Source organism: Argiope bruennichi, chromosome X1 (genome assembly GCF_947563725.1).
Source record: "Argiope bruennichi chromosome X1, qqArgBrue1.1, whole genome shotgun sequence".
In the NCBI taxonomy this organism is placed as follows: Eukaryota; Metazoa; Arthropoda; class Arachnida; order Araneae; family Araneidae; genus Argiope; species Argiope bruennichi.
The window spans coordinates 54,674,862-54,698,901 of NC_079162.1; the positions used below are offsets into that span (position 1 = coordinate 54,674,862).

At 29.8% G+C, this 24,040-nt stretch overlaps 2 protein-coding genes across 2 annotated transcripts; both read right to left on the reverse strand.

Moving 5' to 3' along the window:
- Positions 1-8,171: 8,171 nt before the first annotated feature.
- LOC129958749 (uncharacterized) lies at positions 8,172-11,418 on the reverse strand. The gene is made up of 2 exons (XM_056071405.1): positions 11,230-11,418; positions 8,172-10,620 (listed from the first exon to the last, which is right to left on the reverse strand). Exons 1-2 carry the CDS (start codon positions 11,393-11,395, stop codon positions 8,255-8,257), a joined length of 2,532 nt encoding a protein of 843 aa, XP_055927380.1. The 5' UTR covers positions 11,396-11,418; the 3' UTR covers positions 8,172-8,254.
- Positions 11,419-22,136: 10,718 nt separating this feature from the next.
- Positions 22,137-23,806, reverse strand: LOC129959227 (degenerin mec-10-like). Its single transcript, XM_056072050.1, has one exon. It carries the CDS (start codon positions 23,804-23,806, stop codon positions 22,997-22,999), a length of 810 nt encoding a protein of 269 aa, XP_055928025.1. The 3' UTR covers positions 22,137-22,996.
- Between the last annotated feature and the right edge of the window lie 234 nt (positions 23,807-24,040).

Below are 24,040 nucleotides of genomic sequence, written 5' to 3' on the forward strand. Positions count from 1 at the left end.
GAATTTATTGAAAAAAATGCGCTAATAGTCCTAAAAACGAGAAAAAAAAATTTTCATTCTGCATAACATTTAGAACATTTTCCTTATTGCTTTGTATTTAGAAAAATGTAATAAATATAGGACGATACAAAAATTTTCACAAACTTTAAATGTATGTTAAAACTCTTAAAATCGGTTTTTCATAGAAATAAATAAGCAGAAACTTCATATGTATGGTTGAGATTATTGTCTGAGCTATAGAGAATAAGTTGATGTGAGCCAGCAATATTTCAATCAAAGATGTAACAAATACAGAAAAAGTATTACCCGGTTATCAGTCATGCATTTCAGCATCTAGCAGCCTATAGAAAACATGTGAGCAGTGATATATTTAACCCATTCACTGCAAGCTAAATTTATAAACGCTTTATTTCACAGCAGTTTCCTACGAGATATCTCGTAATTAGTGGGTTAATTCCTGAAAACCCCAAACATACTCAAAGCCAACAAGAATTTATTTTTACATGTTTGCAATGATGGATTTGTTAAAGTAAATATTATTCAATATTTTGAATGCTCAGTGTGCAGTATTAAAGTTTCTATATTTATCCAGTTACATTAATTCGTAATCTAATCTATTATATATTTGTTTGAATATAAAATATAGACTGAAGAGTTCCTTTACTTAATCATAAAAGTACCACTTCAAAAATATATTTCAAAAGTACAGCCGGTTTATTAAATTTTTTTAATTTTATGAAGTTGCATTATTTAAAATCAAGGTAAAATAAGTATAAATAACTTTCTAGCAAAATACTGTCAATTTTTTTATTAAACCTATAAAATAATTAATGTCACATAATTGTTATTTTCAAATATTAAATTAAATATATTACTGATTTTTAAAAATAAATTCGAAGAATATAAGAGAAGAAAATTATGAAAGATCAATCATAAAAAACTTAACAGATATATTACTTTGACAGCATCAAACAAAAACAAATCTTTAACATCAGTTTCTTAAAACCAATATTTTGAAATGAGATTAAAAATCAAAGGAATAAGGATTCATGAATCAGTTTCACAATATTAATAAAAAGACAAATTTTCTCAAATCAAGTAAGTAAAAATACAGGATCAGGAAAGAAAATATTTCTCCTAAAATTAATATTCGTAATTTAAAGTCTAAAAATTTCAAGGCAATTAAAAACCAGAATTTCATTGCTACATACTTTTTAAAGAGAAAATTAATTATAAAATTAGTAAACATTACTTTCTAGACTTATTTTTAGATATTTTCTTTTTCTTAACTTCCCTCACTTGTAAGTTCTCCCGACTTTGTTTGCTGCAACTTTCTGCTTCGTAGAAATATTGAATACTTTGTCATCTAATACTAGAATCGTTCTTAAGAAAATTTTAATATCAGGATCATTCATTTCTTCTCTTAGAATATCCAGTCCTTTGTCAGGTTTTATCTTTTCATCAGGATTCGTCTTAATTTCACTCACTTCAACGATATTTTTTGGTAAATGCGGATTCTTCAGAATTGTATTTCTGCCACCATAAGCTTTAACAATCTTATTTGTGGATAAGGTATGATTTATATCGGTATTTTCATCATATACTTCAGTTTTGGTATTAAAAGTCGATTCCATCCCGGCTTCTGAGATTTCGTTTCCAATTTGGCTTTTAAGTAATTTGGTTTCATAGCAGAAATCCAAAGGATTGGACAAATTTTTTAAAGACTTTCTTTGCCATGCAGGTTCATCCTTCCAATTTATAGGCAAGGCATCAGTTGTGTTCATTACTTCACTATGATGTTGGAAATTCTTTCTTCGAGAAGTATCACCTAAATCGTTTTTATTATTACCAGCAAAGGATGTTAAATTGTAATTTAATTCAAAATCGGAACTTTTTGTGAAATATTCTTTGCTGGTTTGCATTTGTTGACTCAAAGTTCCGTCACATAAATTATTGCATCTTTTTAAGGAGTATATATCTAAATTTTCCTCCGTTTCTATCCCCGATATTCCCACTGTACAAGTAATCTTTTTACCATTTTCAAAGCTTTCATTCATATTTGTGATCTTGGTTTTTATTGTGTCACTGGATTTTGGAAATTCATCATTAAATTCTGATTTAAAATCTTGCCTCTTATTGGGGATTTTATCACAAAATGTTTTGCTTATTGTAATATTTTGAAATCGGAGATCTTCATTAGATTTTATCTCTGTACATTTATTGAAATTTTTTGTGTATTCTATTATAGTAGAGCAAGCCCTTTCTTGAACTTTCTCGCCCAATGTATCGTAGTTGTCAGTATCATATTCCAAAGTTGGATGACATATTAACTTCAGATTTTGCAGTACCGATTCAGCTTCTAAACAATTGATTGACTCTTGATAACTTATTGGTATTCTTTCGTATTTTTCAAAGTTTTTAATGTGAAATTCAATCCATAATTTCGAAATATGACTTTTATCCTTATGTTTAGATTTATAAGTCTTATATTTAACAGCATTTTGAAATCGACTATAATTTACGGACACTTCTTTTGATATACATAGATAAAAATTTGAATTTATGCTAAAATGCAAAAAACGATAAGCTTCATCCAGAAAATCATAAGATTTTGCTACTCTTTTAAGCTCTTTCCATCCACCTTCTTCGTAAAAGGTTCCAGTAAATTTATCAAAATACATCGCCCAAATTATGTGACCATAGCTTGCAACATCTATTGGCAAAGCACAATAATATGCATCGATATAACACACATACATAACAAAACTAATAGTTGCAAACATTCGCTCAAAAACTGATAAATGACCAAACAAATCATCTCTGTCGCATATGCAAGTTAAATGATCATAACAATCAGACAGAGATTTCCAACTTTGAGCTTTTTTTAAATCTAATGCATCGCAATATATTTTTGAAAATAACCTAACACGACAGGCGGCTGCTCTTTGGTATAAAATATCACAAACTTCTTGATAACTGTTATCTTCCTTGCATTCATCTTCATAAATCTTTAAAATATTTCGCTTATCTACAATACCTTCACCGAACATTGTACGATAGAAGCACTGGTATGCAAATACTTCTATCTTCAAATCAGATGACATATTTCCTAAATTAAGAACAATCACGTACATGTAAGTTCATTACCTCACTTCATTGTATGGAGATACAATGAGATAACGGCACTCACTGCATCGCGATTTCACTAGTATTGCCAATCTTTGAATTCTCGATGAGTAATTATTTTTGAATATTCAACAAAAGACGGACAAATGCTCTGAATAATTACACTTCAAGTTGGAGTGACCAACCGTGAGAAGGATTCAAAAAGAAAATCGAAGAAAAATGGTTTTCTTAAAATCTGAAAAATAAAATAAAATCTGTAATATAATGAATATGATGAAAATTCTGACTTGAATGTTTGCATAGATTATTGTTGTGAAATACGTTTGCGATATCTTTGATGTATAAATTTTGCGATTTAAAGATACTCTACAATTCTTGAATGCAAACGAAAAATGTGATATTCTGTGCTATAAAATTCGCAAATATCCGTACGAAGAATGTAAACCAATTACAAGAAATACAAATGAAATGTATATTAGATGCATTTGTTCAGTAGATATTCAGATTACTCAATACGCTCACTAAATTCAGACGAGTTTCCTTTTGAATACTCAGAGTAATTGTTCTTTTTGAGTCTACGTCGGTATATAAATTTAAATAATAAATTTCGTAAATTCGTCGTAAATAAATTTCAGTATATTCTTTTCTTGTTAAAAAATATCAATTTCAGTGTTAAAATTAATATCTTATCAATTAAGAGACGGAAAAAAATTAAATAATTTGTGTGTGTTTTTTTCGTGCTTTATTTCTGTATTAGTATATTCTATCAGTATATACTCATAAATACACATGAAATGACACACCACTTTATTTTACGAGTATACAAAAAAAAGTAGTCATTTCATTCACTGAAATATATAAATCAGTATCCTTCCATGCTTTACCGACAACTTAATGTCTAATGCAAAAAAAAAAATGCTTTTTGTTTGCCAAAGACTTCATTGTATGATGTCATGTATACAAAATATAATGCGTGTACAGACGTGAAAAGCAAATTGCACAGCATCACTTTAAATTATCATTAAAATTTTTAATTTTCAGTCTCAATAATAATTATCACCTCCACATTTTTAAGCTGTTACTCATCACATGTTTTGCTGCTTTTTATATGAATAAAATTTGAAAGAAGATACATAGATCTATATAAGATGTAGTAATAGGAATAATTATTTCAAAGGATATCTTTAAGCAGTAACCACCTTAATGATCGAAAATTTGTATTAGAATCTATCTTCTTATATACAACAAAATAATTTAAATAAATTTACAGAGAAATAATTTAACATTTATCAACCAACTACATTAAATGGAGTAATTAAATCAATAAAGAATTATAAACCGTAATAATATATGTAAAAGTAATTTACTATAAACAACATAATTATTATTAAATGTTTGAGATTAGATACAGGTTTAATTTTTACATTCGTCCTTAAAAATCTAAAATTCTTTTCAAAAGTATTTTAAAAAATTCTTTTAATTAGCAAAAAAATTGAAATTTATTTTTTTAGCTTTAATTTAACTGCTTCTGCCCTTCATTTAAATACAACGAAATCACTTGGTTGAATCTCCATTAAAACATCCGTCTTTAGGCATCTTAAATATCCCTTAGCTGTTTTCTAATGCAAGTTTCTCACAGACTTGTCATAATGGCTTCAAATTTTATACCTGATTGAAGTTTAAAAAAATAACTTAATTTTTCAATAAACTAAGAATATATGCAATTAATTTTGTATATTAACTATTAAGATATTTTGCAATCAAAATTTATTATATAAATTTTCACACATATAATTTTAACAATCTGCAGTTCTCTTCAAAATTCATTGTCCAGATTATTTGAGTTCAAAACTCTCGGTTCCATTAGAGCAGTGGAATTAAAGAAATTTATTCTTTAAAAAAATCAGGTTTTAAAAATTATTAAGAAGGCAAATTGGCAATGATGATTACCTTTCATATTGTTTGTTTAACCCTTTTGGTACATTTAACATATCAGAACATTCCGCATTTGTTTGAATTTATGTTTACCTTTTTTTTCTGTAATTCTAGTTAGTTAATTTATCTCAATATCATGTAGCAGTATATATTCTAAATAATAAGAAATAAATGAATTTTTACTTAAAAGTTTCTGCCTTCACATGTTCAAAAAATTAAATGTGCTTCAAATAAATGTATAGTCAAGCTTTAAACTACACATACACAGAAAAGTTTAGTTTAGTTATTTTAACGTCCTGTTTGAAAGCAACACTAGGGCTATTTTGGAACGAACCTCGTAATTTTTAACAGTAGTCAGATGATGAGGGCAACACCTGAGCTGTGAACCCCCTCTCCAAACTTCCACGCCACACCAGCGGGAGGCCCTTTGGCCTCGACGGATTTTACGTGTACCAGACCCGCTTACATTATCCGGTATTTAACCTGAAACCCTACGGTTCCGAGGCAGGGACCTTACCACCAGGTCACCGCGACCCTTGTTTGAGAAGAAAAAGAAACTAAAAAAATCATAGCCTTATTACTTTTATTATTTAAAGCTTTGTAAACAGTCATAAATAAATAAACTGATCATTCGGTTCAGTAATATATTCACTTTTATGCTCAAAATGGGCTAATTACAGGAAATATACAGTTGAACAAGCATTCAACATACACCCTATGTTTATAAACAGAATTGAGTTCTGGCAAAGTCATAAGGAAAAATCAGAACAATCGTAAAAGAATGGAAAAAGATACGATAAAGAAATTAAATCACAATGAATATTATGAAAAAATTTCCCAACCATTTATTAAAAATTGAAATATATTATGAATCTATTACCATTCACGCTTCCTTAGAATATTTCTATGAGTGCCTCAAGTATTTTCGATTTGTTTTGACTACCATGAATGGAACAAAAAAAAATTCTACTAACAAAATCGCATTTCTGAAAAAGCAAATTATTAATAATTATTTTCGAGTTAATTTTTTAAATTAAAGGAATTTTGAATCTAATTAACCGATGGAATAATAAAGGAATATCATTATGAAAAATGTACCTGTAAATGAAAGGTGCTTTTTTAATAGCTGGACACAAGTTAATTAAAAAATTCCATCCGGCAAGCTGGAAGGCAAAGGTAGATTCCCTTTAATCTAAGTTAATATTTTATGAATTTAATTTAATTATAATTTAATTGAAAATCACTTTTTACCCCCTAACTTCAAGATATTGGAGTTACCAATAAATACAAAAGTTGTTCGTCTTAATGAGGAGCTAATTTGGCTAATTTGATTCAATTTTCTTTCTTCAATATTAAGGAAGTTGTAGCGAAATGATAATTTCAACTCCCCACTATTTCCACCACCTTTGAGATGGATAGCTTGTTTACAAACTCATCCGAGTTTTTTTTCATTTCTAACAATATATACCAAACCGGTTAAAATCCAAACGAAGTTACTGCAGTTATTTTGTATACAAGATAACATGGGGAAAGCATTTATATATAACTTTTGAAAGAAGGGTGGTTTTGGGTTCTCGGAACCATAATCGGTGATGATCTGCGGAAATTTTCCTGAAGTCGTGCCATGAGAACCATTGCAATAGGTGGTCTTCCTACAGGAATCTACCTAAAAGGAAAAACGTTGACTTGGACAAAAGCTAGAGTAACAACATTTCGACTTTGAAAGAAAATAAGTTTCATGTCGTATTTTTAAAAACTGAATCTGTTTCTTTTATTTCAGTGACGAGTAATCTAAATTGTATATTTTTTTTACCTGGCTTTTGATTGAAATTATGCTGACAAAATTATTCCCAAAGTAGATGTTTTTCAAGTTATTCCGGAAGTTGTAACATATACTTTAGATTCATAATTTCGAACGAATGATGACAATGACGAATTTTTTTCTGAAGAAACAATAAATTATCGAATTTGAGCAATTTCCATTTCAAAATTTTATCAGATTCTCTGTATATTCAAAAATTTGAAATTTTTCTCTGCACTGAAATGTTTTTAAATTTTAAAATTCGTCTATTACTTTAACATAAAAACGCAAAAATGTTAATTAGGTTGTTTTCAATATTTTTAAACGCTCTTGTTGATGTAATTTGCAATCAAATGTCAAGTTTGATGCATGGATGAATAATTCGCTTTTCGGGTTTTAATACCTAACTAATGCCCTCCATTTTTATTTTTGTCTATTTTGTTGATTCAAATATTCATTTTTATACCTATCTGATAGCTTTTCGATAAACTTCAAAATTTTGAACCATGGTAAGATGACGAGAACAACATCTAAGCAGGCGCTCTTTCTCACCCCACTCTAACTTTGCATGAAGAGACGAAAACAACAAAATTTCTCAAAACCTATTCCACAACAATTTATATATTAATATAAAACAAAGTTTCCAAATTAATGTCTATTCATGATTTAGCATCAGTTATGAAGAGAAAAATTAATTATATTTCTCAGATATTCTTAAACATGATTTTTAACTTATGAACATGATTATTACTTACTAATAAGGAGACTTTATCAACAATATTTCATTTTAAACCTGTGTTTGTTGCAAAAATTTGTAAATGCTGGTTAAGAGTAATTTTAGTTTTGGATAAAATTTGCATACTTATAAATTATATCCATATCCAACGGTCTTAATAGTTCTTGATTAAAACTTCGTCTTCTTGAAAATGCCGTAAAATAAGACAAGAACGGCATGTACTGTGAATGAATGATTTGACGATTAAATGTCATTTATAATACAATTTGAAATTCATATAGAGGAAACGCATAGGAAGTTTAAATAAATTTAATAATTCTCTTTTACAATGAATAAAACATTGGTTATTTTACTTTTTCACGATCTGAATATCATTCGTCTAACAGTAAAAGTAAATACTTACAGAAATTCGTAAAAAAAATTTATACTAAAGTAGTTATTTAGTAAATCCATTAACTTCCCAATCACTAGGATAAAATGTTTAATTATTAGGATAAAACGAGTGGTTATGCATTTGCAAAAAAAATATCACAAAAAAAGTTTTTTTTTTAATCAAGCCCGAGTAACACATATTTAAAACTATTGGCGTTAAAATATTAAAATATACTGTCGTGGCATTTAATCCTTTTTAAAAGCAACCTTGTCTTAAAAAAGTATCACTTTTTAGACTTATTAGGCTTTTTCTTTTTAGATTTTTTCTTTTTTTTATTTGGAACAGCTTGTACATTTTGGGGAGCTTCTTCGTTATCTAGTAGTTCCTGTACATTTTGAGAAGTTTCTTCGTTACCTAATAGTTCCTGTACATTTTGAGAAGTTTCTTCGTTATCTAGAAGCTCCTGTACATTCTGGGGAGTTACTTCGTTATCTAGAAACTCCTGGTGTACAAATTTTGCTCTTTGTCTGTCGCTTAAAATCAAAATCATTCGCAAAAAAATGTTAATTTCGCGATCATCCTGTTCTTTTCTTAAATCTTCTCGTGATGTTTCAATTTTCTCTATTTCATCACCTATACTTCCACCCTGATTTTCAAAATCAAAGACTTTTGGCTTGAGTAAAACATCTGGGGTAATGTTTGTATTCCATTCAGGCTCATCCATTTGGCTTGTCGATATAATGTCTGCTTCTCTGATAATTTCACTTTGTTCCTCTTCTTTCTTTGAACAGCAGCTCACATCCAAACTCTTGTCACTGTTTACCTCTTCAACTTTGTCGTTTGTATCTCGACTTTTTGAGCAAAAGTTCCAGGTATTCTTAACTTTATATGGATAGTGAAAAGTTTTATCCATTTGTTTTGTAGATAAAACTTCAGTTGGAGTGGGAGTTTCAATTCGTTTTTCTGTGTTACTTGAATATAAATTGTCTATAAATTGTTTAGGAAGAATAAGTGAAGAATTTTCATCCATATAGGATTCAGTCAATTTGCTTGTAGATGTAATCTCCATTCTCCTAGAAATTTCTGTTCGATCGTCTCCATTCTCTGAATAACTCATTTCCACACTCTTCTCATTCCTTATCTCTTTATCGTTGTTGCTTGCATCTTCATTTTCTGTGCAAAATTTCTGTGCTGCCATAACTTCCAATTTAGCTTCCTTATTCTGAAAAGATTTATCAGTCTGGTCTGTTAATAAGACTTCGGGTGATGTCGGGGTTTTCTTTTTCATTTCTGTGTTACTTGAATATAAATTGTCTATAAATGAGTCTATGAATTGTTGTGGAGGTAGAAAATACGAAGAGGAATTTTCATCCTTGTCTGATTTAATCATCTGGCTGGTAGATGGGATCTCCATTCTCCTAGAAATTTCTCTTCGATCGTCTCCATTCTCTGAATAACTCATTTCCACACTCTTCTCATTCCTTATCTCTTTATCGTTGTTGCTTGCATCTTCATTTTCTGTGCAAAATTTCTGTGCTGCCATAACTTCCAATTTAGCTTCCTTATTCTGAAAAGATTTATCAGTCTGGTCTGTTAATAAGACTTCGGGTGATGTCGGGGTTTTCTTTTTCATTTCTGTGTTACTTGAATATAAATTGTCTATAAATGAGTCTATGAATTGTTGTGGAGGTAGAAAATACGAAGAGGAATTTTCATCCTTGTCTGATTTAATCATCTGGCTGGTAGATGGGATCTCCATTCTCCTAGAAATTTCTCTTCGATCGTCTCCATTTTCTGAATAACTCATTTCCACACTCTTCTCATTCCTTATCTCTTTATCGTTGTTGCTTGCATCTTCATTTTCTGTGCAAAATTTCTGTGCTGCCATAACTTCCAATTTAGCTTCCTTATTCTGAAAAGATTTATCAGTCTGGTCTGTTAATAAGACTTCGGGTGATGTCGGGGTTTTCTTTTTCATTTCTGTGTTACTTGAATATAAATTGTCTATAAATGAGTCTATGAATTGTTGTGGAGGTAGAAAATACGAAGAGGAATTTTCATCCTTGTCTGATTTAATCATCTGGCTGGTAGATGGGATCTCCATTCTCCTAGAAATTTCTCTTCGATCGTCTCCATTCTCTGAATAACTCATTTCCACACTCTTCTCATTCCTTATCTCTTTATCGTTGTTGCTTGCATCTTCATTTTCTGTGCAACATTTCTGTGCTGCCATAACTTCCAATTTAGCTTCCTTATTCTGAAAAGATTTATCAGTCTGGTCTGTTAATAAGACTTCGGGTGATGTCGGGGTTTTCTTTTTCATTTCTGTGTTACTTGAATATAAATTGTCTATAAATGAGTCTATGAATTGTTGTGGAGGTAGAAAATACGAAGAGGAATTTTCAACCTTGTCGGATTTAATCATCTGGCTGGTAGATCCGCTAGTAGATGTGACCTCCTTTCTCCTAGCAATTTCTGTTTGATTGTCTATATCCTCTGGATAACTCGCTTCCGTGCTCTTTTCTTTGCTTACATCTTGATTTATTTCACTGAAATGTGTTGTTTGTAGATCATCACTGTGGTTTCCATTGCCTACATGTTCAATGGGAGTTTCTGTACATTCCATTTCTTTAGAGAAAGCCCTTTCTTCTGAAATAAGATCATGAAGTTTTATCAATTTTTCTAGCAAATTTTCTGCAACCAAAGCAATATCATAGTCACTAATAAACGGAATTATAGTAAGATTGTCGAGTTGTTCTATATTGTGTTTTATCCAGAGTTTTGAAACATGAACTTTCTTCTTTTGTTTATTTTTAAGTTCATCGTAATAAACTGCATCCCTAAAATCACAATACTTTTCTAATGCCATTTTTAAGGAGTGAATGGATTGTCCATCAAAGCAGAAAACAGTACCAATGATCTTATTATAAGATTCTGCTACTTTTTTTAGTTGTTTCCATCCACCTTCTTTATAAAATTCTTCAGTAAATTTATCGAAATACATTATCCAAAGTATGTGGCCATACTTTACTATATCTACATTATAGTACTTATAAATATAGCTACAGAATTCTATAACAAAACCGAAAGTAGCAAACATTCTTTCAAAAACTGTTAGGTGACCAAACAAGTCACTGCGATCGCATTTATAAATTATATAGTCGTAGCACTCAGATAGAGATTTTAAACTTTTAGCTATTTCATCTGTGAAATCTGCCATATATAACCCATTAAACATCATGCGACGGAGTACGATACCTGATATCAAGACCTCCTCACATGCTTCCGAGACATTTTCAATTTTGCAACATTCTTCTCCATAAATCTGATGAATGTTAAGATTTTCTTTTTCTTTAACTCCCTTATTCCATATACGATAAAAGGAATTGTGTGCGAATATTTCCATTTTCAAATCTAATGCCATCTTTACACAGCCAGAAGACAGGTCTTCACTCCTCAGTAATTAGCTATTTTTCAAGAAATGACTATGCTCCTCACACTTAGCATGTGTTGCCACTGGTGCAAATGCATTTCAATTGCAATTATTTCTCCAGCTTTCAATAAATTCACACAAATACCGCGAAAGATCCAAAGTGAAAATGATTTAATCATGCTATCAAAAAAGAAGAAAGGACAAAATCAAATATATTTTATTACGTTTTATTGAAACGAATGATATAGAACCTTGCCAATCACAATATCAATTAGATGCATAATTTCAGCATTTTAAATATATCTTATGTATAATATTATTTATATATTTTTAGTATTGTATGTTTTGATTGAGATATCTCTGCTTCGAAACAATATGAGATATCTTGTACTAGATAACCTCTGCTAAGAAAGAGGCCAGTGATGATGACACTTAAATTTGTATCTTAATTTTCCAAAGATCTACAAAAGTTTTAGTTTTAATTGTATAAACTCCCTTTTAAAAGCTATATGAAAACTATTTTTGGACGGACTTTGTAATTTTGAGCTTTTATCAGATGAGATAAAAGGGCAGTTGAGCACTAGCATCTCGAAACTACCATTTTAAACAAATAGGAAGACGCTTGACTCTCAATGAATTAAAAGGGCGCCAGAGTTGTAAACACGATGGATCATCTGTGGAATGCTACTTCGAAACCAGCACCTACCAAATCCCGAAGCTATGACAGAACAAAATTCAAAAATTAGGTCCTTCGACTTACAGAATCAGATTATATTGGAACCAGTTCTAAATACAATACTACTCTGTTAAATAATCATTTCCTTTTGAAGTTTTTGGAGTCTAATTTAGAAACGACATCGTAATTTAGGGTAATGGTTAGGAGTTGCACACACTTACAAAATTTCCATGGCATAATGACTCGAAAACTTTTGACAAGCTATGACAGATCAGAATCAGGTGCTAACTTTTGTCCTTCAATTAGACAGAAAACTCTAGAGCTAGGTCATCAATGGATAGTAGAACATTAGTTGACCTTTAAAATATCCAATCTCAAACGCTCGACAATTTCAGCTACTAAAGTATGATTAAGTAACTAGTGTTTTTATTTCAATTTAAAATATATGCTTTTGTTCTTCTTTTTTCTTGTGGAAAAGTATCATCTGAGTTCAATAGGATGACTTTAAATCTATTAATGATGCAGTATCACAACAAGTTCAATTTGTGTTAAATAAAAAAAAACTTTTAATGCTGAAATATTACTTTTTGTAAAATTATAGAGTTAGTGTAAAGCCATTTATATCTAAGAAAGATTGCACAATAAAGACGATTGAAACCCATAAAGAAGTAATACGGTTATCTTATTTTGATGCCCTGTTTATGTGACCCATATACACGACGGATTTTAAGTCGAGTTCGAACTTAGATCCAATAAATTTCGAAGCCAATACCAAGCCATTTGGCCACCACTACCAACTTTGAAATTGAAAGATTCTCCAGGAATATCTACCCATCTGTTTTAGATGCAATCATCCGACTTGCATATAAGACATCCATAGGTTTGTCAGTGTTTTATCGAATTCTCCTTTTTTTAAGAAAATTCTTCTTCCAAAATTCTTCCTACCATTGTATATATTTTATTTGCAATATTGAAATCACTTAATTAATTTTCTTCCTATAAAATATCTATCCATGCAATTCAGACTTTCTTTAGATGTATACATTTGGCTCGTAGAAAAAGTATTTGTTATGTTCACAATTTTTTACCTTCTTATGTTTCTTCTTGCTTTTCTCATCATATTCATCTCATCACAACTTACACTTTCATTTATCGAATTCGAATCATTTGGAGTGCATATTATATATGAAGCTGAAAAACTCGTTATATATATGTAATTACTTTTATATAAATATTGTCATAAAAATATTCCTCTTATCGTCTGAAACTGTATTTTAATTAAAATAAAAATATCAATAGCCACAATCATGAAATCTCGCAGTTACTGTACCGACGATTTTTAAAAACCACCAAAAATTGATATTTTATATAATTAAAAAACTTTAAAGAAACAGGCAAGGTTTAATTAAACACTGCCAAAGGCATCACTGGTGCAGTATCGATAAAATATATATATAATTAATAAGAAATATATACTCAGTAGAAAATAACGACAGCACAAAATAAAAAATAAAAAATTATATGAAACACAGCTTTAATAAAAAAAATCAACTGTGAAATTAATTATAAGAAAATTTGTCTCATGTTTTCATAGTATTAGTGAGCATAATTTGAAGAAACGTTCACTAATTTTAATTTCTGTAATATACAAATCATCTATGAAATATTGCTTTTTTATATAGTTATATTCTACCGTTTCTCCCATCATCATAATAATGATATGGGTAATTGGTTAATAATAACTGGTTAATGGCTCCATTACTGGTTACAGAACGCATTCCTCTCGTGGAGTTCAATGAACGAACAATGTTAATAGGTTCTATTTTGAGTGGTTCTCAATGAGGTTAAGGCTGCCGCATTTTATGCGCCATCTTGTTTTTCCAAATCTATTTTTATTTCACTATACACAGTTTATGATAAAATTAGACTTAGAACTTACCTATTATGATAAAATTAGACAACTTTTGATAAAATTAGATTAGATGTTAAACAGATAAATTCTGGGCTCGGAATAAATATGCGATTAAGAGATATTTTTTTCTTTTATTTATTTTTCAGGTATAAGTTTGGAATCATGGTATGATTCTTCTTTCTAATTTAATTCTAATTTCTTCTTTTTGATGCAAAAATAATAAAATTGTTGCCATAATCATTTAGTTTTAAATCCTAAATTTGGCGAAAAGGCTTAGGCACTATTTATTAAAGTGCTAATATTTTTAGCAGTAAATGCTATACAGTACTAACATGAAACTATAGTGAAAATCTAGTCCATTAGGTTTTAATTAGTGTTCAATTAATTAGATCATCAATCAGTTGGAAAGAAAATATTCTTAAAGATGTTTACCTACAATTTAAAAAAAATAATAAATATTATAACAAATTTGTGGTTTGGCTAAGCTGGAGTGTGAAGGCACTGTAGCAGATTGGAATGAGCGAAGATAGAACCTGGGACCTTGTGGTTCGCAGTCCAGTAACATGACCACGATACAAAAGAAACTGCACGGGTAGCGTAGCTGTTAACTGGCTTGTAAGCTTTCATCACAGCACCAAAGCTACTTTTGGTGAAGTTTCACTAATCTCAGTGATGAAAGATGCTAATAGAAATTTCGAAAACAGCTTCTATAATAAAAGTATAAAAACCGAAACAAATAATTATAAACAAAAGGTTGCTTTTTATTAAGAGATTAAATATAAAATCAATAACTTGGTCATTACTATATTCACAAGATGTAGATTTAAATATGTGACTGAATCGGGTTACTTGTAATAAAGTTTATAATTATAAAACCCATTATTTTCGATTTAATTTGTCTGCAACTTTTGACTTTAGATTCTCTAGGGATGTATTTAACCGATGTAATCACATATGTATGCACATTTCGTTTGCATAAAACAACCCAAATGGTAAATACATAAATTTAATAAAATTCGATTTGCTTAAAAAACTTTAAAGCTGATTTCAAAAAAATTTCCAGTGGAAAGGGTGCAAGGGGATGAAATTAGAATTAAAATATGCAATGTTTCTACATTTAAACTAGAAAATTTGTATTGTTAAAAATAAGATATTTTGATTGGTTTGAAACTGATACGCAGGATTGCATCATCGTTTTTGTTACCGATCTTTATTTTGCTAAAAGTTACTTTGCCTGTCTAATGCATTAAATATGATGAAATCTAGGATATTACATTTTAATTGGCCATTACTGATTAAAAATTTAGAACACTAAAAAAGAATAACACACAAAGCTTTAGAAAGTCTCTTAAATTTGGGTGTATCAAAAGGTAAAATATTTCAAGATAGGAAACAAGGCTTGGAAACTCACTGAAAAGATATAAAACAACATAAAATAATTGCATAGATAATATAGATCATAAATTTGTGATATCGTTTTAATTAATCGATGAATCTATCAATATGTAATCGGAAATTTAAATGCGTAATCAAATATGTATTTTCTATATATGGATATAAATAGGATAAAAATCAAACAGGGTTGAAAGAAAAAATTAAAACAAATTAACTTTTACAAAACATTAAATAAAATGAAGTTGATACTCAGTTTTTATAATTACCAAAATTATAAATAATTGCTTGTCAGAGAAACCAAAATTCGATATTATTTTTATAAAATAAATAGCATTTGAAAATTAAATATACTATGAGATTAATCGTCTGGACTTTATAGGTGGTAATTAAAAACTATGCAACAAAGGAATTTAAAAACATAAATTTTTTTAATAAAAATTTTGTAAAATGTATGAAATAATAAGATGTTTGCAGTTCAGCCCCATAAATAATGATTGGGCGTTTATTTTTTATATTTTCTACATTAACAGACACGCCAGTGTCTGTTAATGTAGGAAATATATAATGATACTTTTAAAAAAAATTAGAAATATCTGGTATATATTTTCAGTTTCTTATTAAATAGAAGTCTCGATTTTAATTTAAGTGAGTAAATCCTTTTCTAGATTTTTTTTTTTTTATTTTGGTGTCTTTCCTTTTTATTTTTGTATTGTTTAATTTCGGGATGATCCTGTTCATTTCTCAAATCATGTTGTGCATTGTGAACTCTTTCTATTTCATCATCTTTATATTCACATCGATTGGCCCCTCAGGGCTCACCTTCTTTAAGTGGGTACGGGTGTCCCAATCCCGAGGTACCCAGGCATGCCATAAAATATAACAAATTTGATTGATAAAATGTAGCATGGTTTTATCATGAGAACTACTGATAAATATAAAATTTTAGACTGAACACGAGAGCAAGCTAACTATCTCTCAGTCTATATTTTCGTATGTATATGAACTCGATAACCTAAGAGTGCACCTTCTTAGGTATATATGGTCTTATCACCAAAATTGTAAATTTGTATCAAATTTCGAAACTAATAGGGCAAGAAGAAGACGTCAAAGATACACATTTCACTATACTGAGAAGCACAAAATTCCTCATATGGTGTAATTATACTAAAAAGTCGATGAAATATAATTGCTGATGTTTTAATAAATGCTAAAGTGCCACAAGTTAAACTTGTAACTAGATCTCAGTTAAGTCCATTGGATTACAATATTTATCAAATCTTTTTATATCTGAGAGCTTAATTAATAGCAGCTAAGGCAATCAATGGCTGATTTCCTTGTATGTCTTAAAAATTCTGCATATCAGGAATCTACAGGGAGATTTAAAACAACTGAATAGACTACAAATGGTTATAGCTTCTTTCTAAACAATGATAGAGAAAAAAAATTTCAACACAATACAGGAAAAACTTAAATTCTTGTTTATTTACATGTTTGCTTCATGTGACTAAAAGTAATCGCATAAAATAATTATCATGTACTCAAATATAAACTTAATCTTTCCTTTGTACTGTTCAAATCTTTTTGCTATATCGTTTTTTTTAAAGAGAAATAATAAACATTTGAAATAGGAGCAATTGCTTTGAAAAACCTTGTGTTTACAAATATTAAAATAACGTCTTCTGTTCTAATTTAATTTCTTGATCTGGACATTTTTTCTATAAAATTTTGCAATATTGTAGCGTAAGAAATAAAACACTTTTCTAAATCTTATAAATAATGTAGAGAATCTATCTATCTAATATGTATATATAACTGAAAATCCATTTGTTTGAACCTTATACAATTCCAAGCCCCTAAACGAATTCAACCGAAATTTGGCACACGTGCTCCGCAGCAACTAGAAAGCTTTTCTACTCTATTAAAGAGTTTATATGATCCTCTAAAGGGGATAAAATGACAGTTGTCATCAACTCAAAAATTAAAAAATTAGCATTTTAGTGACAAATTTTATTTCCAACAGGATTTTTCTCTAATTTTAATCATTTTTAAATGAATATAAACACATTTTATAGAAATTTCTATTTTTCCGCAGAAATATTAAACTTATTTTAATGTTTAATTGCATCTATCTTTCGCCAAAGTCTGTCACCTTGGATTAATACAAGAAATGGTAACACATGACTTATAGTGTTATAAAAAAAAATTACAAGATTACATTCGCGAGAAATCGCCCCGAAATAATTCGACTTTGACAACTGCGTATTTATCTTAAGTAAAAGCGATACGGATTTTCTTAAAAGAATGGTCTCAGATTCGAACCCATACTTTAAAAGAATTGCAGTTGAAGATACTAACACATATTACCATAAATTATAGTTTCTAAATATGTACCAGTTTTATCAAAATAGCAAATATAAAATTAATTCTACGGGATATTTCTTTTATTTTATCCCTTATTCTATGACTTGAAAACAGAAGAAGGAGTAATAATAACAAGTGTGAATACTCGAATGATTATTACCCCGGCCTATTAATTAAGTTGAACTAGATTACAAATATTATTGGCATTCCTGCGACCAAGAAAAGGACATTGATCTTATTCTATTGAATTGTTTAAAATATTCAACTCATGAAGCAAACCTATAGAACAAGCATAATCTTAATTCCATTTATAATATCGTCTGTCAAAATTTTTCTTGAAAGAACAGTTTTTGGAATGTGCCATTTGAAAACTTTTCTTCAATCACTGAAAAGTTTTGACGTATATAAATTTTGGTTTCTTGGCATTAGTGTGTAGGCATTTTTTTGCTACAGATCCTAATCAGTACAGTTTTAAAAAACTATTAAATATCTGAATCAAGACGCCCTTAATATTCTTAAAAGAAGGCAACTAAGTTGAAATTTAATCTTTTAAAAACGTTATTATAAGAACCAAATAATTCCTAAAACTTCTGATTTTCGCTGTTACTGATAAAAAATATTGGCAGAAAAAAAGAGAGAATCGTAATCATTAATGGTTAATAGATGGTGTTTATTTTTCAGTCAAATTAGGATCAAGTTAAAGATTTTTGATTTTAAAAAAATGATATATACTCGGAAGACATTTGCGTTTTCCTGTTTTAAAAATCTCAAGTATTCTAAGAAAATACGAAATCACTTTCTAGGCTTTTTCCTTTTAGACTTATTCTTTTGTTTATTTGAGCTTTCTCGGGAACTTTTGAGATTTTCTTTATTTTGTAACGTAGAAAGTACAAATTTCCTCCCTTCTTTGTCATTCAAGACAAGAATCATTTTCAAAAAATTCCTTATATCGGGATCTTCCTGTTCGTCTTTTAATTCTTCCCAAGCTTTCCTAATACTATTCCTTTTGTCATCACTGTTAATGCTTTCATTTGTAGAACTGAACACTTTTAGAGCAGGCAGATTTTCGGAAGCTGTCTTTCCAGCCATTTCATATGCAACCATCTGGCGTGTAGATAAGACATCTGTTGCCTTTGCAATTTCACTCTTCCCTTCTCTGTTTAAATGAAAACTCATTTTTAGCTCCTCTTTAGTGATTCTGATTTCATTTTTAATGTTTGCATTTTCATTTTGAAAAGTTAAATCTCTTGATTTAGCAAGATTCTTTGGAGAGGTCTCTCTTTGGCTTTCAATGTCTTCCATTTGGTTTATAGAAACAATTGAATCTAATTTTGTAATTTTATCCTGTTCTTCTATATCTTCTTCATAAAAATTCTCGATGATGCTATTATTATTTTTGTTTATATATGTCTGATCCAAATCATAAAAATTTGGCAAGGTTTTACTATTTGTTCCCAATCGTCTTTTTATACTTACAGCAGGTGAAATATTCTGCTCAGTTTGTAATTTTTTAGTGGAATCTATGCTTTCTACTTGTCTCTGAATCTCCATTCCTTTAAAAGGGTATTTGTAAAATTCAAAATTTTCTCTCTTATCGGTAATATTAAGGGTTAATCCTTCAGTTTTTGAAGTTATGCCTGAACTTTGAGTGAGATTTTCTATTCCATCAGAAATATTGGAAAGCTCTCGAACAACCTTATTGGTTATTTTATTTTCCTGTCGAGAAAGTAACGGCTGAATTTGTGCAACATCATGATTAGTTTTCACCTCTTTAGAGTCGCAAAGAATTTCTGAATTTGATATTGCAGTAGAAAAAGTATTGTCGCCATTCTTCTTTTCCAATATTTTTGCATCATCGGTGTTACATCTTAAAGGATTCAAAATTAGCTTTAAATCTTCTAATAATAGCTCTAATTCGTAGGCGTTTATAGAAGAATCGTAGCTTAAAGGTACTTTGATATAGCTTTCATGATGCCCTATTTGAAATTCAATCCACAACAAAGAAATGCGAGTTGATTTGTTTTGTATCCGTTCATGATAGTTAAAAGCATTCTTGAAACTTCGATAATTAACAGAAGCCTCTTTTATTATTTTCAAATCATTTAGTGTGTCGTTAAAATCGAGAATGAACTTAGGAAGATATTCATAAAGGTTTGCTTCTGTCTTTAATTTGTTCCAACCTCCTTTTTCATAAAACTCGTCCGTGAATTTATCAAAATACATTGACCAAAAGATGTGACCATATTTTACAATATCTATAACATTCTCAGTTTCTTCAGATATACGAAGACATATGAATGTCACAAAAGTTAAAGTGGCAAACATTCTCTGAAAAACTGTCAGATTTCCAAATAAGTCATCCCTGTCACATGTACGAACCACAAATTCATAGCAATCAAGTAAAGATTTCAAATTCTTAGCTTTTTCATCTGTAAATTCCGCCATGTATACTCTTTTAAACAGTGAATGTCGGGAAGAAATTACATAGATAAATACCTCATCGCATACTTCTTTATAATCATCTTCGCTACATTCATCTCCATAAATTTCCAAAATATTGGGCATAGGTTTTTTCTCGCCAACCTTACACCACAATATTTGAAATAAATTATAAGCAAAAATTTCCATCTTTAAATCAGAAACCATTTTCACGGTTAAGCAGCAAGTGCATACACGGTCTCTTTCTTCTCGAATATTGCAAAAAGAAATAATAATTTAAATACAATTTTAACATGCGTTGCCATATACCAAAATTTATATTGTCAATTGTTTTGCTTATGCTCATTTACCGTCCCACTGCTATTGCTCAAAACTTAATGATAGAGTACTTTAATTAACCTTGAGCAAAGTTGGATCATCTAAGGTCATAATGGAAAATATAATAATATATGGACTGAATATGCAGTGAAATCAAATTTCGAAACAATATATACAAGCTATTTATAGTTACAGTTCACCATTTAAAGCTGCCTTCAGTTGTAACTTTCAATCAGAAAAGTGAAAAATATTTTGGATAACTTAAGAAAGGGTGGGGAGTGATTCATTCAACAAAAAAATGATAGTTTGAAATATTGCTATTATAGAATTCTATACTTGAAATTCCATAGCAGTCCTGAAATTTTTTCTGAGGGGTGAAGTAGCTATTATGAAATCTATAAACATTCGAAAAGAACTTGCTGGTCTGAGCACTCATGCTGATCTGAATGTTTGAACTCTTCTTCCTTTCCTTTACATATTTCTAGAAACTCTTTTTTTTTCTCTTTCTCTTTCTGGACAAATAAACAACGATCTAATTTCTTCAAATTTATTTTCGTTCTTTTCAGTGAATGCACCTGCTCGAAACCCCTTTGAAATTCGAAATTTCATAGAATAGATAGTGATGAATCAACGTTTTGATTTCTTTTATAAACCATAATTCAATTAATAAAGATACATCTCATAAAATCGAGGTCATTGTGAGTGTTGAGTAGATAAAAAACAAGTTTACCGTGAATCTGCAAATTTTATTACCGCTATTTGATCAAATAAAAAAAAAAGTTTGCGTGTGTACGGCCTGTTTTTAAGGTAATGGTGCCTTCAATGAAATTATTATTTTTTATATGGTTTGAGGGACTTTCTCCATCTCAAGTTCTATCCATGAAGTTTTACACTTTTCTGATGAATAATTTCGGCTTCAGAAAGCTCTGTACAATTGTGTAGTTGGAACTTTCCATAAAAGTATTATTTGGCAAAATATTGCAGAAAATCTATAATAATGCGTTTCCATAATTAACACTTTGACTGCCGTGGTGATGATCAGCAGACCCTTATAAATTACAAGAAATTCGGCGTGTTAATGAACGCATTATACACAATCCGTGATATAGTTCACCCAAAAAGTATCCTAACGCTTCTTACTACTCTCAGTGTGCAAATATAAATATTAAGCAAAATACGTCATTTGATATATTATTAAATCCTCTTTCAAAAAGTGTATATCTCATTTTCGTAATAAACTTTTTTCATATTATCTTCGAATTTTTCAATGCCAACCATACTTTTTTCTCTTTCAAACGAATTCATTCACTGAGAACTCTCCGAATATGAAAGTTTAGGTAATTAGACTCAAATTAACTGGAAATAAATGAGTAAAGAAGATTTAGGGGCTGTTCTTTCTGTATGTAAATATAAAATATGCCATAACAGTTTCGTTTACTTTTCTCATTTCATTTGTAAATTCTACAGTTTTACAAAGATCCTCTTAGCTGCTTTTAAAAACATGTGCAACAAAAGGTGCGAACAAAAAATATTTGTCAAAATATAAATCTAAGATAGCATATTTTTATTTTCATATATTTATGGGATAACAAGAAATGCAAATACAAAGTTTAATATTACCAAACGTTCCATGTATTTTGTCCTTATCTCTACTTATAATAAAGCTGAAATTGCATGTGTGCTTGTGTTTCGTTTCAAATCAAATGCAGACACATTATGTTTATTCAAAAAAGTTTTCAAACGACAAAAATCACAAAAATATGTAAAGTAATAATGTAAAAATACCGAAGCGAGGACAATCATTAGTGTTCAATATAAGGTTAACTATGCTGAAAGATAATATGCGGCCATTTTTAAAATATCAGGATTTTATGAAATTTTCTGGAAATTCACATTCTGAAAAAACTGTCACACACACAAAAATGGAAAATTTCCATATTGTAATGCATTTTAAAATGTTTCAAGTTACGCTTAAGATTCATATTTTATATCAAACAATCACTTGAATGAATCATTTTAATTTTGGATTATATTAAACTTTATATAGTAATTTAATTCATTCAATAAGTACGATACACCTTCTTTGCAAATATGCAGGTGGCATGAAACGTATAGATAGGCAGATTTTGAAAATCAGTGTTGAATCTTCCAATAAAATTTCTGCATCAAAATGCAAGAAGTTCAATAGTTTGAATTTTATTTTTTAAACATAATTTCTGCTAAAAAACAAATGAAGGCAATTTTAAAAACGAAGTAAGTAGCTGGAAAATATAAAGTGCTTTAGAGTTACTTTAATCATTAAAATTAAGTACAACTGAAAAGTGAATTAAATGGCCAATTGAAACATTCAAATACCTTTCAGTATCATAAATTTTTAATGATACAAGAAGCCAAGGATCACTCATATTTCACAATTATCTTTCAAATGCTTCAGTGCTTACTGTGGAATTTTCCTCAAAAAATAAGCACATTTCTTAATGTTATCTATCATTCAGCTGATGATAAACAATATGGCCTCCATAATTTCACTTAAAACAAGCAAAGAGATTCCAAGCCAGAGTCCAATTTCACCACCCAAACAACTTAACAACTCGGATATCTGAAAATTAGCTTTTTGCTCATACTTAGATTTTTCTCGGTTTGAAAAGAAAATGCGAACTTTTGCGTGAGATTTTCTGTATTTTTTGAAAAAACTTTCAGAATGTTGGTGCTTTTTGAAGAAATATGCCTTTGAAGGCCAAAGTGCCTTTGTTATTTGTTCGTCGTAGAATACTGAAACACATGCAGGGGGATATTGACAGTTTGTCCCTTCAACGGCAAGGTCCTTTATCAAATTATCGAGGCAATCAGCTTGTGTAGAGTTTGCCGTATCGCAATGTTTATGCTTTGCTGTTTTCCAGAAAGTGGGTTCTATGCAATCACATGCTGCGAAGTTGAATTCTTGAATGCAAGATTCTGTGCACTGTTTTCGACTTCTCGCCAGAGGCAGTTCTTCACTTCCATACAAAACACATTTATCCTTATAGGGGAAGGGCAGTCTGTGAATCTCTTTCTGTTTTAAAGAGACATGCGTTTCGAAACCAGGTGCTATAGTGATTCCTCTGTCTTCAGGATTCGGTTCATCAGACGGATTATGTATAACAATTATCATTCCCACCGTATGGGATATTGGAAGATATTGTACCGGATCAACCTTTAAAATCATTTCCAAGCCGTTGTTTAGGCCGACGAATTTTGAAGTTAGCGGATCTTTAAAATTACCATTTACGCCATCAAAAGTGAAACAATTTCCGTAACGCATATTTAAATTATGTCGAAATTTGCAGGGCTTGAAATTGAATGAACAACTTATAACGACTTCGTTAAAATAATATCCGAAGTTTTGTCGGATTTCCGGACTCAGTTTGAAGTAGTTCGCAAGAAAATCCTGTTGAGTTTTCGAATCATTTTTGTTTCGCGGGCTGAAACTTCTTCTCTCTGATTGGACGAGAGAACTGACACTTATTTCGCCATTACTATTTTGATACATCGATGA